General features: G+C 38.5%; 1 protein-coding gene across 1 annotated transcript in view; it reads left to right on the forward strand.

Moving 5' to 3' along the window:
- LOC139417041 (IgGFc-binding protein-like) overlaps positions 1-3,802 on the forward strand; it is an 85,238-nt gene extending 81,436 nt beyond the window's left edge. Inside the window, exons 92-96 of the mRNA XM_071166276.1 lie at positions 154-289; positions 539-679; positions 2,128-2,221; positions 2,428-2,468; positions 3,639-3,802. Coding sequence (XP_071022377.1) covers positions 154-289; positions 539-679; positions 2,128-2,221; positions 2,428-2,468; positions 3,639-3,802 — 576 coding nt within the window. The remainder of the gene's footprint in view (positions 1-153; positions 290-538; positions 680-2,127; positions 2,222-2,427; positions 2,469-3,638) is intronic.
- Positions 3,803-15,715: the final 11,913 nt, after the last annotated feature.

Below are 15,715 nucleotides of genomic sequence, written 5' to 3' on the forward strand. Positions count from 1 at the left end.
CTGATGACTAAAGTGAATTTAAGAACTGGTGTTGAGACAGGATTGTATGATGTATAACTGTCTCTTTCCCCCTACTTTTCTCTCTCCCCCCCCCATATCGACCCCTATCCCTCCATCCCTCCATTCCATTCCTCCATTCCCTTCCTCCCCCAGCTAAAAGAGAGGTTTGTGACAGAGGACTGTGCCCTGTCCTGTGAGAGTACGCCCTCGGGCGCCGTGTGCCAACCTAAAGGCTGTTCCGACACACACGTCTGTACTATCTTCAACTTCACACGTGACTGCTACAAAAGTAAGTGTGTTGCTACTGATCATGCGTTCGTGCCCAAGTAGTTACAATAAGAACAACGTGAGTGTGCAAAATGAACTGCAATGCCTTCGATAACAGACTTACCCCTCCACGTTCTCTCGCTCCCCCCTCTCGCTCTCGATCTCTCTCTCTCTCCCTCTCTCTGTTCCCCTCCCCATCCCCTCCCTCTCTCCCCCCTCTCCCTCTCTCTCTTTGTTCCCCTCCCTCTATATCTCCCCTCCCCCTTCTCAGAGAGCCCGTGTCTGAGTGACCCCTGTCTGAACAACGGTACATGCTCTGAGATTACAGTAGATGTATTCAGCTGTCAGTGTCCAGAGGGTTTCGAGGGCAACCTGTGTGAGATTGAGAAGACGGATACCAGCGGAGGCCTGGGTACGTGACTGACTGGAGCTAATACTATATTCTACTGTACTTTACTGTACTGTATTATACTGTACTATACTCAGTGGTGTAAAGTATTTAAGTAAAAAATACTTTAAAGTACTACTTAAGTCGTTTTTTGGGGTATCTGTACTTTACTATTTATACTTTTACTTTACCACATTTCCAAAGAAAATAAAATACTTTCTACTTCATACATTTTCCCTGACACCTAAAAGTACTCGTTACATTTTACTCGTTAGCATGACAGGAAAATCGTCCAATTCACACACTTATCAAGAGAACATCCCTGGTCATCCCTACTGCCTCTGATCTGGAGGATAATGTCTGAGTGTTCGAGTGTGTCCCTGGCCATCCATACATTTTAAAAACAAGAAAATGGTGCCATTAGGTTTGCTTAATATAAGGAATTTGAAATGATTTAGACTTTTATTTTTACTTTGATACTTAAATATATTTCAGCAATTACGTTTTCTTTTGATACTTTCTATTAAGGTATCTATACTTTTACGCAGACAATGGGTACTTTTTCTACCACTGACTATACTGTACTCTACTATACAATACTCTACTATACAGTACTATAATGTACTCTACTATACAGTACTCTACTATACTGCACTATACTGTACTCTCTATACTGTGCTCTCCTATACAGCACTATACTGTACTCTCCTATACTGTACTCTCCTATACTGTACTATACTGTACTCTACTATACTGTACTCTCCTATACTGCACTATACTATACTGTACTATACTGTACTATACGGTACTCTACTATACTGTACTCTCCTATACTGTACTATACTATACTGTACTATACTGTACTGTACTATACTATACTGTACTCTACTATACTATACTCGACTCTACTATACTATACTGTACTCTACTATACTGTACTGTTCTATACTGTACTATACTGTACTCTACTGTACTCTACTATACTGTACTCTACTATACTATACTATAATGTACTCTACTATACTATACTGTACTCTACTCTACTATACTATACTGTACTCTACTATACTGTACTCTACTATACTATACTGTACTCTACTATACTGTACTATACTGTATTCTACTATACTGTACTATACTGTACTATATTGTATTCTACTATACTGTACTCTACTATACTGTACTATACTGTATTCTGCTATACTGTACTATACTGTACTATACTGTATTCTACTATACTGTACTATACTGTATTCTACTATACTGTACTATACTGTATTCTACCATACTGTACTATACTGTATTCTACTATACTATACTGTACTGTACTATACTGTACTGTACTTCTATTCTACTATACTGTACTATACTGTATTCTACTATACTATACTGTACTGTACTCTATTATGTTAATAATACTTGTTGAGACATATAGCGTTGTTGCAACTGTCTTCTTCTTCATTGTCCCCCAGATAAGAACACAATCATATTCATCGCAGTCCTGGTGCCTCTGGGAATCATCATCATAGCACTGATCTGTGTGTTATGCTACAAATGCTGTAGAAAGTAAGTACTGTTCAACAACCACTAAAACACAACATCGGTCTGTTTATCTCAGTCCTGAGTCCCATCTGCACAGTCAACATGAAATAACCAAATATCAAATTGATCTGATTTTATTCATCAGTATATAAGACAGAAAAAGCCTTGTTAGTACAGTATATTTTTCCACTGTGAATAGACGGTAACTCTAAACCGTTTTGTGTTTACAGGAACAAAGAAAAGAAGTATTATTGTGACAGCACAGATTCAAGTAAGTGCCTGTCTCTATCTTGCTTAAAATGTATATATATTTACTTTCACTTGCATTCATTTTTAACCTGCTTAGCCACTATTATAGTAATATTATACTTCTTAGCTCATATTATAGTAATAATATACTTCTTAGCTCATATTATAGTAATAATATACTTCTTAGCTCATATTATAGTAATATTATACTTCTTAGCTCATATTATAGTAATATTATACTTCTTAGCTCATATTATAGTAATAATATACTTCTTAGCTCATATTATAGTAATAATATACTTCTTAGCTCATATTATAGTAATAATATACTTCTTAGCTCATATTATAGTAATAATATACTTCTTAGCTCATATTATAGTAATAATATACTTCTTAGCTCATATTATAGTAATAATATACTTCTTAGCTCATATTATAGTAATATTATACTTCTTAGCTCATATTATAGTAATAATATACTTCTTAGCTCATATTATAGTAATAATATACTTCTTAGCTCATATTATAGTAATATTATACTTCTTAGCTCATATTATAGTAATATTATACTTCTTAGCTCATATTATAGTAATAATATACTTCTTAGCTCATATTATCCCAGTAAAACCAGACCAAGGATTTAGATGGGGAGGATTAGGTGAACATAAAACAGAATAAATAGAACAGATATTCCCTGTTCAGGCCTAGGATGCTATAATGGGTGGACTGGTGGCCATTTTGACTGAGTAAATTATTTCAAGTCGATTATTTTGACACAGAACATGGGAAGCCAGCGAAAGAGAAAAGCAGGAGAAAAACACCTGTCCCACCTATTCAGCTCATTTATTGCAGAGGCAAGTGAAACTTGTGTTGATGTGTTATAATTATATAAGTTTAAACCCACTGAAATGATACATACAAGTTTTGCATTTTTTTGTCATTTAGTAGACGCTCTTATCCAGAGAAACTTACAGAGAAACATTGTATTACTTTTATCGTACTGGTCCTCCATGGGAATCGAACCCACATCCCTGGCGTTGCAAGCTACCAACTGAGCCACACGGGACCATACTAACCTTAACCTAACCCTTGTTCCTAAATTTAAACCTTTATTCATTTTCACCCCTATGCCTAAACTTAAAGAGGCTTGAAAACAACCTAGTTCTTTTTTTTTTTAAACCTCCCGTTTCAGACTCGACGTGGCTCAGACATGATAATAAACCCCCTGCTGTCCACTCCCAGCGGAAAAAGGCACAGAGTCCTTACATTCTAACCTGGCATCATTTAGTGGAGGAGATACACGCTAGCCTCGTGTGCACTCTGAAGCGAGTGGGATTGCCTGTGTCCATGCGCTAACCATTAATAATTTTGATAACAGGAAAATACATTGAATACATCGATCAAAACCATGCATCGTAAATTTGACAAAACATTTTAAATTAGAGGATAGACCTCTGTAGTTGGTTAATTTCTCTTTCAATCGGCTGCATTTCTCTGGAAACCAAGCAGAAAATGACTATTGGCATATACATTACTCTTACAGAATTTCCACGTGGGTGACGATATTGAAAATGTAATCAAAGCCTATTGGATGATCATTTGTTTTTAACCAGGACATTAGAATTTAGAACCGACTTTTTCCGACATAACATAGGTACAGCAGGTCCCCTTATTGTATGGGACACTTTTAAATGTTCCTTTTCGGGGCCATTCAATTCAATACTCATCTTTAAAACAAAAGCAATTTAGGTCCAAATAATTCATATTAACAAAGGAAGTAGAGGGACTGACAGTACAGTTAGATAGCAATAAAAACGGTACCATAGAGGCACAGCATACATTAGAGGATAAACACAAATAAATGGAGGAACTTATTCAAGAAAGATCAAGTGTAATATATTATACAAATAATGCAAACTGGATGGAATATGGGAGAAAATGCACCAAATTATTTTTTTATCTTCAACATAGAAATACTATCGAAAATTATTTACTGCAACCTCCCAAGTGGCACGCTTGAGGCGTCATTACAGACCCGGGTTCGAGCCCAGGCTGTGTCACAGTGTGACCGGGACACCCATGAGGCGGCGAACAATTGGCCCAACGTCGTCTGTGTTAGGGGAGGGTTTGATTCTCTAGACAATATTTTGAAAGAGGAAGCAAGCATCAGCATCAGTCTCCTCCACCTCCAACAACCAAAGCTAATTGTAAGGATTTTTCCCCCTAATAATAATGTGAAATGAACAGCTGTACATAAAGACTCATGTGAAGCCGTAATGACAGAGGAGGAACTTACTCAGATACTCAACAAGGTCTGATTTCATCATTACTGAAACAGGGCCCAAGTGGTAAATAAAGACTGAGTCCATTTTAAAAATCTAGCAAAATGCATAGCTGGAATAGAATGAAAAAGCTATTGTTGGATATTATTCAGCCTAATCAGACAGTTTTTTTTACATGGCCGATACATTGGAGATAATATAAGACACTGGAAACAAACACGATGAAACATCTGGGAAACCAGGCCTGGTATTCATAGCTGACTTTGAAAAGGCTTTTGATAAGGTACGACTGGAATTTATATATAAATGCCTGGAATATTTACATTTTGGAGAATCTTTAATACAATTGATTAAAGTTATGTCTAGTAACCCTAGTTGTAAAATAGTAAATAACAACCAAAATAATAAACTACAAACAAATTATGATAACTATATTTAAGCAATAAGGCCATAGAAGGTGTGGTATATGGCCAATATACCATAGCAAAGGGCTGTTCTTCGGCACGAGTGCCTGGGCAGAGCCCTTAGCCGTGGTGTGTTGGCCATATACCACAAACCCCCAAGGTGCCTTATTGCTATTATAAACTGGTTACCAAAGTAATTCGAGCAGTAAAAATAAATGTTATGTCATACCAATGGTATACAGTCTGATATACCACAGCTGTCAGCCAATCAGCATTCAGGGGCTCGAACCATCCCGGTTTATAATGCGTATTGGATCACACAAAAAATACAACTTTTACATTACCGTGTACTTTACCAACAAAATGGTCTGATGGTAAAGTGGACGTACTCTGTATTCATATCCCTAAAGAAATAAAGGATATCGCTACAATACATTTTTATAGAAAGTTAGCAAAAATAGATAAAATACCCCCTATTTGTGGAAAAATCACCCTGATTAACTCTTTAGTCATGTCCCAGTTTCCCCTGGTGAACTCTTTAGTCATGTCCCAGTTTCCCCTGGTGAACTCTTTAGTCATCTCCCAGTTTCCCCTGGTGAACTCTTTAGTCATGTCCCAGTTTCCCCTGGTGAACTCTTCAGTCATGTCCCAGTTTCCCCTGGTGAACTCTTTAGTCATGTCCCAGTTTCCCCTGGTGAACTCTTTAGTCATGTCCCAGTTTCCCCTGGTGAACTCTTTAGTCATGTCCCAGTTTCCCCTGGTGAACTCTTTAGTCATGTCCCAGTTTCCCCTGGTGAACTCTTTAGTCATGTCCCAGTTTCCCCTGGTGAACTCTTTAGTCATGTCCCAGTTTCCCCTGGTGAACTCTTTAGTCATGTCCCAGTTTCCCCTGGTGAACTCTTTAGTCATGTCCCAGTTTCCCCTGGTGAACTCTTTAGTCATGTCCCAGTTTCCCCTGATTAACTCTTTAGTCATGTCCCAGTTTCCCCTGGTGAACTCTTTAGTCATGTCCCAGTTTCCCCTGGTGAACTCTTTAGTCATGTCCCAGTTTCCCCTGGTGAACTCTTTAGTCATGTCCCAGTTTCCCCTGATTAACTCTTTAGTCATGTCCCAGTTTCCCCTGGTGAACTCTTTAGTCATGTCCCAGTTTCCCCTGATTAACTCTTTAGTCATGTCCCAGTTTCCCCTGATTAACTCTTTAGTCATGTCCCAGTTTCCCCTGATTAACTCTTTAGTCATGTCCCAGTTTCCCCTGATTAACTCTTTAGTCATGTCCCAGTTTCCCCTGATTAACTCTTTAGTCATGTCCCAGTTTCCCCTGATTAACTCTTTAGTCATGTCCCAGTTTCCCCTGGTGAACTCTTTAGTCATGTCCCAGTTTCCCCTGGTGAACTCTTTAGTCATGTCCCAGTTTCAGTTTCTCCCTGGTGAACTCTTTAGTCATGTCCCAGTTTCTGGTGAACTCCATGATGGTAACTCTTTAGTCATGTCCCAGTTTCCCCTGGTGAACTCTTTAGTCATGTCCCAGTTTCCCTTTAGTCATGTCCCAGTTTCCCCTGGTGAACTCTTTAGTCATGTCCCAGTGAACTCTTTAGTCATGTGTTTCCCCCTCAGTTGTCAGTTACCCCTGGTGAACTCTTTAGTCATGTCCCAGTTTCCCCTGGTGAACTCTTTAGTCATGTCCCAGTTTCCCCTGGTGAACTCTTTAGTCATGTCCCAGTTTCCCCTGGTGAACTCTTTAGTCATGTCCCAGTTTCCCCTGACTAACTCCTTAGTTACATCCCAGTTTACCCTGACTAACTCCTTAGTTACATCCCAGATGACCTTTTTTCTTCTGGTCTTGCCTACACCTAGCGTCTTGTTTTAAAAAAAAATGATATCAGCAATAAAATGTTGTATTTGATTTGGAACGGCAAGACAGACGAAATTGAACTGGCCTATTTAGATCATGAACATGAATTCAGAGGGCAGAAATGATTCAATATTAAACCATTAGACGTCTCACTAAAGGCTTCAGTCATTTATTTATTTATTATTTATTTATTTTCACCTTATTTAACCAGGTAGGCCAGCTGAGAACAAGCTCTCATTTACAACTGCGACCTGAACAAGATAAAGCAAAACAGTGTGACACAAACAACACAGAGTTACACATGACATAAACAAACATACAGTCAATAACACAATAGAAAAAAATATATACAGTGTGTGTAAATGTAGTAAGATTAGGGAGGTAAGGCAATAAATAGGCCATAGTGGTGAAATAATTACAATTTAGCATTAACACTAGATAGATATTTACAGGTGGGCTGTGTACAGGTGCATTGATACAAAGGTTATACTTAAATCTGAACTGGTTCTCTAGCAGATTAGTAAGAATGTCTCACCCCATGTTCAAGAATGGCCTTTTTCCCTTTATCCAGATTACAACCTCTCGCTTTTGGTGATTTGAAAATGAAATAATCCCCAAAATATCACTTTTTTTAAAACAAGACAGAAAATTGGTTGCAATTTCACTTTAATCCACCAGAAATGACAGAACAAATATTACAACAAATATTATGCTTAAACTCAAATATACTAATTGATTAAAAAAAATGTAAAAATTATATTTTTGGAATAAAAAATAAATAAATGGTATAATCTTTGTAAATGATATCCTAAATAGGACTGGTGGAGTTACGTCACACATGCAGCTAACAGACATATACATTGATGGAAGCCACAATCTATCTGCAATATTAAAGCTGATCAGCACAGCATTGTCCAATGAGGTTGTGGGGTGAGCCCAAGCATGTGCATGTCTTTGAACAGCTGCAGGGGTTCGAGAGCAATTACATGATAACGCTTTGTGCTTTCAGAACTACTGGCTAAAAATTATATAACATTTATGGAGAGCCTCTTTAAGTTTTGTTCTGTGGGTCAAATATACACTTTCTTAATTCTATGAATCGATGATCAGGAGGGAAATTGTGAAATCAATGCTACTTTTAAAAAGACGTGCTTCAGTTTACACTCTTGAAAAGGTATTCTTTCACTAGATTGCATGACAATTAGGTCGCCCTCTTGCTTTCCAAACTAATCCCTTGATCACCTTAGTGACCTGACTAGGAGAAACCCCTGGACCGAACTAATGTCATAAAAACAACAAATTTATAAATGTTGCACCTCTTCTTCCCCTCTCTCTGTCTCATCTCTCCTTTTCCTTCTCCCTCTCTCTGTCTCATCTCTCCTTTTCCTTCTCCCTCTCTCTCTCTCATCTCTCCTTTTCCTTCTCCCTCTCTCTGTCTCATCTCTCCTTTTCCTTCTCCCTCTCTCTCTCATCTCTCCTTTTCCTTCTCCCTCACTCATAATTCTATCAATTGAATTTCTACTAGGCACCCAGTACAACATGCATCTTAAGGACAGCAACGTCAAATACGACAACTTCAGCAACAATGAGAAGAATGCAAGCAACAATGTGACTCCCATGTAGCTGGAGAGAGAGAGAGAGAGAGAACTCAAGAGTTCCATGTTTACTGGCAGATGAATGTACGGAGGTCACACACAAACACAAGCTAGACCCTAACAGTGGCATGATACTCAATAATAATACATGTCATTTAGCAGATACATACATACAATTATACAACTTTTTTTTTTTTTGCAAATGGGTGGCCCCAGGAATCAAACCCACTATCCTGGCATTGTAAGAGCCATGCTCTACCAACTGATCTACAGAGGACCACTCTGTAAATCCAGTAAAATGCTGACAAGTTTACTTTAAAATGCATTTTAAAATGCACACAAATTCATAAAAGTCCGTAACGTCAATGTTAAATATTTGTCCCGATATTATTTGTAGAATTTGTGAATATTGTCATTATATTACCTGCTTTTATTAATGTATTCATGCTTTTGTTGTTATAATTTGATCATGTGTGAAATATGAGATGTCAGAAAAGATCCAAGGAAAAGTGAAATTATTAAATGCCTAAAGTGCCTAAGATGTTATTGATTGAATTAAATTATGTTGCTGCAAGCATAAAATATTCTTTTTTTTTTACACACACACACACAAACACACACACACACACACACACGAACGGCATGTATACAAGCCCAATCCCTCCAATTGCCTTTCTTCATTCAGCAAGTGCATACTAGGAGTGACCAAAAACAAAACAAATTACAGAGCCCCTTTGGGGTCATGGTGGAAGGAAAAAAACAGCCAGGCTAATCCGTTCCTTTTGTTTTTGTATTAATTCCCCCCAAAAAATGTATTAGTTCCCTCTGTTTTTATCCTTTCTTCCAATTTTTTTATTCATTCCCTCAGTTTTTTTACTCATTCCCTCAGATATTTTATTTGTTCCCTCTGTTTTTTTATAAGCTACTCCTGACCTTGTGGATTTATGTAGCCCATCTTTATGGCATTATCCCATAAAGAATAATAAGGAAAGCATCCCTATATAGTTCCCATTAAAGCGTCTGTGAGCACACAGGCAGCCCCATTTTGAGGCCATCTCCATTTTGAAGTAGTCAGTTTTCTTCTACACGTTTGAACATGACTCCAACAGGGTCACCAGAAGGTATCGCCAATTAAGTCGGAAGTCCCACCCAGTTGACTACAGTGGTTGCTCAATTATGCTGCGGGACTTAGAGGTCATTTGTGGTTTAGTACGGTACCCTGCGTCACTGCTTCATTGCTCCAGATCACCACAAGGGGGAGTTAGATCACTGATTACGCCTAAGCTGCTAATGTGTCTAACTGACAGTGAATGGGCGACATAAACCTAAATAGAAACTGATAATTGTGCACGACTTCAAAATTGAATTTCAATTAACTGAAAATGGGGATGGAGAAGGTGATTGAATTTAGAACAATAGTATAAGAATTGCTATTCATCTGTCCTGCTCGCGCACACCGTGAAAAATACACATATTTTTTTTATTTCTACTCATCAGTATTACTTACTAAAACTGTTGTTACACTAAGGTTTTTATTCTAAGAGAAACGAAAATGTTCAATTATATTCCATGATATTCTTAATATATATGTGTTTACTGAATATAAGCAAGTGGTGTCTGCTAAATAATCAAGTTGATGGCGCATTCATATAGCCTCGACACCTCCATAAAGCTGAGTGACTCAGTCATATAGCCTCGACACCTCCATAAAGCTGAGTGACTCAGTCATATAGCCTCGACACCTCCATAAAGCTGAGTGACTCAGTCATATAGCCTCGACACCTCCATAAAGCTGAGTGACTCAGTCATATAGCCTCGACACCTCCATAAAGCTGAGTGACTCAGTCATATAGCCTCGACACCTACATAAAGCTGAGTGACTCAGTCATATAGCCTCGACACCTACATAAAGCTGAGTGACTCAGTCATATAGCCTCGACACCTCCATAAAGCTGAGTGACTCAGTCATATAGCCTCGACACCTCCATAAAACTGAGTGACTCAGTCAAATAGCCCGGGCACCTACATAAAGCTGAGTGACTCAGTCATATAGCCTCGACACATACATAAAGCTGAGTGACTCAGTCATATAGCCTCGACACCTCTATAAAGCTGAGTGACTCAGTCATATAGCCTTGACACCTCTATAAAGCTGAGTGACTCAGTCATATAGCCTCGACACCTCTATAAAGCTGAGTGACTCAGTCATATAGCCTCGACACCTCCATAAAGCTGAGTGACTCAGTCATATAGCCTCGACACCTCCATAAAGCTGTGTGACTCAGTCATATAGCCTCGACACCTCCATAAAGCTGAGTGACTCAGTCATATAGCCTCGACACCTACATAAAGCTGAGTGACTCAGTCATATAGCCTCGACACCTCCATAAAGCTGAGTGACTCAGTCATATAGCCTCGACACCTCCATAAAGCTGAGTGACTCAGTCATATAGCCTCGACACCTCCATAAAGCTGAGTGACTCAGTCATATAGCCTCGACACCTCCATAAAGCTGAGTGACTCAGTCTCCCTGTATTTTGATGCTTTGTGCAGGGTAATTGATCAGCATTAAACATTTTGTGGATGGGGTTTCCGATTGGCGGTCTAAGACACTGCAGATGCTAATTCGATACCTGTGCCAGCCGCGACCGGAAGACCCGTGAGGTGATGGTGGGCTTTTGGTTTCTCTCCCTCTAAAAACATAAATAAATAATGCTAAATGACAAACTGGCTTTATTAACAAATTAGTAAGAATGTCTCACCCCATGTTCAAGAATGGCCTTTTTCTCGCTCACTTTAGGTTAGTTGAAAACTAAATAATCTCCAAAATATATATATATATTTTTTAAAGCAATTATTATTACAATTATTAATTTATTAATTTAGAACTATATTTAAAAAAAAATGATATTCTCACAGAAATATTATTAACCCTGTTTTTCACAAGCGTAGCAGGCTGTGAAATCTGCAAACAAAGTTTCTAGGATGGGCTATTAGCAGGACAATATATATTGGTCATGTTGGTTATGGCTCCCGAGTGGCGCACAATGGGATTGCAGTTCTCCAGCGTTATCCACTGAGATAGCGATGGGCGCAGGGACCCCCACCTCGCCCCACTGGGTAGTACAAGGAAACACTTTAAGGGACATTGCACTGATAATGGCGCTGACTAGGGAAACACTCCCGCTGTTCTTAGTGCCTGTCTGCACGTTCAACCTAAAACAATGTAACTAATAATGCCGCGAAAAATGCCCCTTAGATATGAGGTCGAAGGGCAGATATTGTTAAATATTTAAGCATTAGACCTCTCACTAAAGACGACACTCAAAAGTTATACTTAAATCCGAAAAATGACAGGAAAAGCACACATTTGTAACTCCCAAACTCTAAAAGTAATTGGAAGGTAGATACAAATTATTTGTGACATTGTGGTTACAATAAAGAATGTAAACAAGATGCTGTGTTTTTATTTACAGTAGTGATGGACAGCTGGAGGCATTTTGAAAACAGGTTTTCAAAAACTTGTTTTTCACAAGTGTACTGTAGTACAGTAGCAGGTGTAGAACTATTAGCAGGACAACATACTCTTTATAGCCTGGCTACTGTAGGTATGAAAATCCCTCAATTTACAATGTATTTGATGTTACATTTCTAACTAAAACAGCAGTACAGTGTTTCTTCAACATCTTTATGCTTTCGTTAATAAAATAACAAGAAAAAAGTCTACCAGTATTTTTGTAATGTCTCCAGTCCATGAACATTGTAGAATAATAGTGAAGACATCAAAACTATGAAAGAACATATATGGAATAATGTAGTAACCAAAAAAGTGTTAAACAAATCAAAATACAGTATATTTTACATTTGAGATTCTTCAAAGTTGCCACACTTGATGACATCTTTGCACACTCTTGGCATCCTCTCAACCAATGCTTTTGAAGGAGTTCCCACATATGCTGAGCACTAGTTGGCTGCTTTTCCTTCACTCCGCAGTCCAACTCAGCCCAAATCATCTCAATCCGGTTGAGGTCGGGTGATTATGGAGACCAGGTCATCTGATGCACCCCTCCATCACTCTCTTTCTGGGAAAATAGCCCTTACACAGTCTGGAGTGTGTTGGGTCATTGTCCTGTTGGGGAAAAAATGATAGTCCCACTAAGAGTAACCAGATGGGATGGCGTATTTCCTCAGAATGCTGTGGTAGCCATGCTGGTTAAGTGTGCCTTGAATTCTAAATAAATCACAGACAGTGTCCCAAGCAAAGCACCCCCACAGCATCACACCTCCTTTTCCATGCTTCATGGTGGGAACCACACATTCGGAGATCATCCGTTCACCTTCTCTGCGTCTCACAAAGACACGGCAGTTGGAACCAAAAATCGCAAATTTGGACTCATCAGACCGAAGGACAGATTTCCAATGGTCTAATGTCCATTGCTCGTGTTTTTTGGCCCAAGCAAGCCTCTTCTTGTTATTGGTGTCCTTTAGTAGTGATTTCTTTGCAGCAATTCGACCAGGAAGGCCTGATTCACACAGTCACCTCTGAAACGTTGATGTTGAGATGTGTCTGTTACTTGAACTCTGTGAAGCATTTATTTGGGCTGCAATTACTGAGGCTCGTAACTCTAATGAACTTATCCTCTGCATCAGAGGTAACTCTGGGTCTTCCTTTCCTGTGGCAGTCCTCATGAGAGCCAGTTTCATCAAAGCGCTTGATTGTTTTTGCGACTGCACTTGAAGAAACATTCAAAGTTCTTGAAATTGTCCCAATTAACTGACCTTCATGTCTTAAAGTAATGATAGACTGTCGTTTCTCTTTGCTCATTTGAGCTGTTCTTGCCATGATATGGACATGGTCTTTTACCAAAAAGAGCAATCTTCTGCATACCCCCCTACATTGTCACAACACAACTGATTGGCTCAATCGCATTAAGAAGGAAAGAAATTCCACAAATTAACTTTTAACAAGGCACACCTGTTAATTGAAATGCATTCCAGGTGACTACCTCATGAGAGAATGCCAAGGGTGTGCAAAGCTGTCATCAAGGCAAAGGGTAGCTACGTTTAAGAATCTGAAATATAAAATATATTTTGATTTGTTTAAAACCTGTTTGGGATAGGGGGTGGTATTTTCACGTCCGGATGAAAAGCGTGCCGTAAGTAAACTGCCTGCTACTTAGGCCCAGAAACTAGGATATGCATATAATTGATAGATTTGGATAGAAAACACTCTAAAGTTTCTAAAACTGTTACAATTATGTCTGTGAATTTAACAGAACGTATTTGGAAGGTGAAACCCCGAGGACAAACCATCCAGGTTTTTGAGGTGACTATTTTCAATTGGGTTTCTATGGGAATCTAGATTTCTGAGGCATCTGGTTGCAGTTCCTCTGGCTTCCACTAGATGTCAACAGTCTTTAGAAATTGGTTGATGTTTTTCTTTTGGGTAATGAAGAAGTAGCCCTTTCCTTTCTGGGAGTCGAGCTAAGTGTGCTGTTTTGTTTGGGGTTTGCGCCCTGGAGCTCGCTCCACTTTCATTTTATCCACTATTGAACACAATATATTCCGTCTTAAATTTGATCGATATTTACGTTTTAAAATACCTAAAGTTGGAATTTGAAAGTTGTTTGAAATGTTTGGACCACGTTTACAGGTAACTTTTTTTAGATAATTTGTAGTCATGTTGGCCGAGTTGGAACCGGTGTTTTTCTGAATCAAACGCGCCAAATAAATTGAAATTTTGGGGATGTAACGACGGAATCTTATGAACAAAAGGACCCTTTGTGATGTTTATGGGACATTTTGGAGTGCCAACAGAAGAAGATCTTCAAAGGTAAGGCATGAATTATATCGTTATTTTTGAGTTTTGTGTCGTGCCTGGCGGGTTGAAATATGATTGTCATGTGTTTGTATGATGTATGATGGGGTGCTGTCCTCAGATAATCGCATGGTTTGCTTTCGCTGTAAAGCCTTTTAAAAATCGGACACAGTGGCTGGATTAACAAGAAGTTAATCTTTAATTTGGTGTATTGCACTTGTGATTTTATGAAAGCTAAATATTTTTAATAATTCAATTTGAATTTCGCACTCTGCAATTTCACCGGATGTTGTCGAAACGTTCCGCCAGCGGAACCCCTAGCCGTAACAGATTCAACACTTTTTTGGTTACTACGTGATTCCATATGTGTTATTTCCTAGTTTTGATGTCTTCTTTATTATTCTACGATGTATAAAATAGTACAAATAAAGAAAAACCCTGGATGAGTAGGTGTGTCATTTTGACTGGTACTGTATATGATGGTGTGTATAGACATTATTATATGATTATATGATTTATTCGGTCAAAGTCCACATCCAAGACCAAATGTATCTACTGTGTGTATGACCAACAGTAGTACCATGAACACAACAGAGGCGGGTGAGAGATAAACAGGTAAGTCACTTTTTTGTGTTTAGGAGGTAAATTCTGGCTATTTTCAGATATTTCATCATTATAGATGCTGTATATTATGAGATGCTAATATAGATGTCTTAAACAGTACAAAAAGAAAGCTGACAAAAGTGTCAAACCTCAAACCAAAACTTGTAGCTACTCAATGATAATAGTTAATTGTCTTATAAATAACTGTCACAAACTTCCAGAATATACTTTGTTTATGTACTATTTCATACATTTGAGACATTGAATCAAAATGACTGAAAACTATGACATTAAAACCCACCTCAATCAAAACAAAGCAAGTGCACCTACAGTTACAGTATTATACCTGAAAAGGTTTTGAATCTAAGAGTTCTGTGAAATGATTGATCACATTGCATGAGGCTGATGTTGGTTCAATAGATTTCTTATGAGTTACAAGGAAACAATTGGAGAATTCCAGTAACGTGTAATCACTGTAAAGCAGTCTGTGGAACTGACCCTTGATCCTATAAACACTGGCAGACAACTTGACTGCATGGCTCAATTGTTATTGTTCTTGTGAAATAGTACATCTCTCTCTCTCCCCCTCTCTTTGTCTTTATCCCTCTCTCACCCTTACTTCCTCATTTCTCTCTCTCTCTCTCTCTCTCTCTCTCTCTCTCTCTCTCTCTCTCTCTCTCTCTCTCTCTCTCTCTCTCTCTCTCTCTCTCTTTCT

This window comes from Oncorhynchus clarkii, chromosome 9 (genome assembly GCF_045791955.1).
Source record: "Oncorhynchus clarkii lewisi isolate Uvic-CL-2024 chromosome 9, UVic_Ocla_1.0, whole genome shotgun sequence".
Taxonomy (NCBI): Eukaryota; Metazoa; Chordata; class Actinopteri; order Salmoniformes; family Salmonidae; genus Oncorhynchus; species Oncorhynchus clarkii.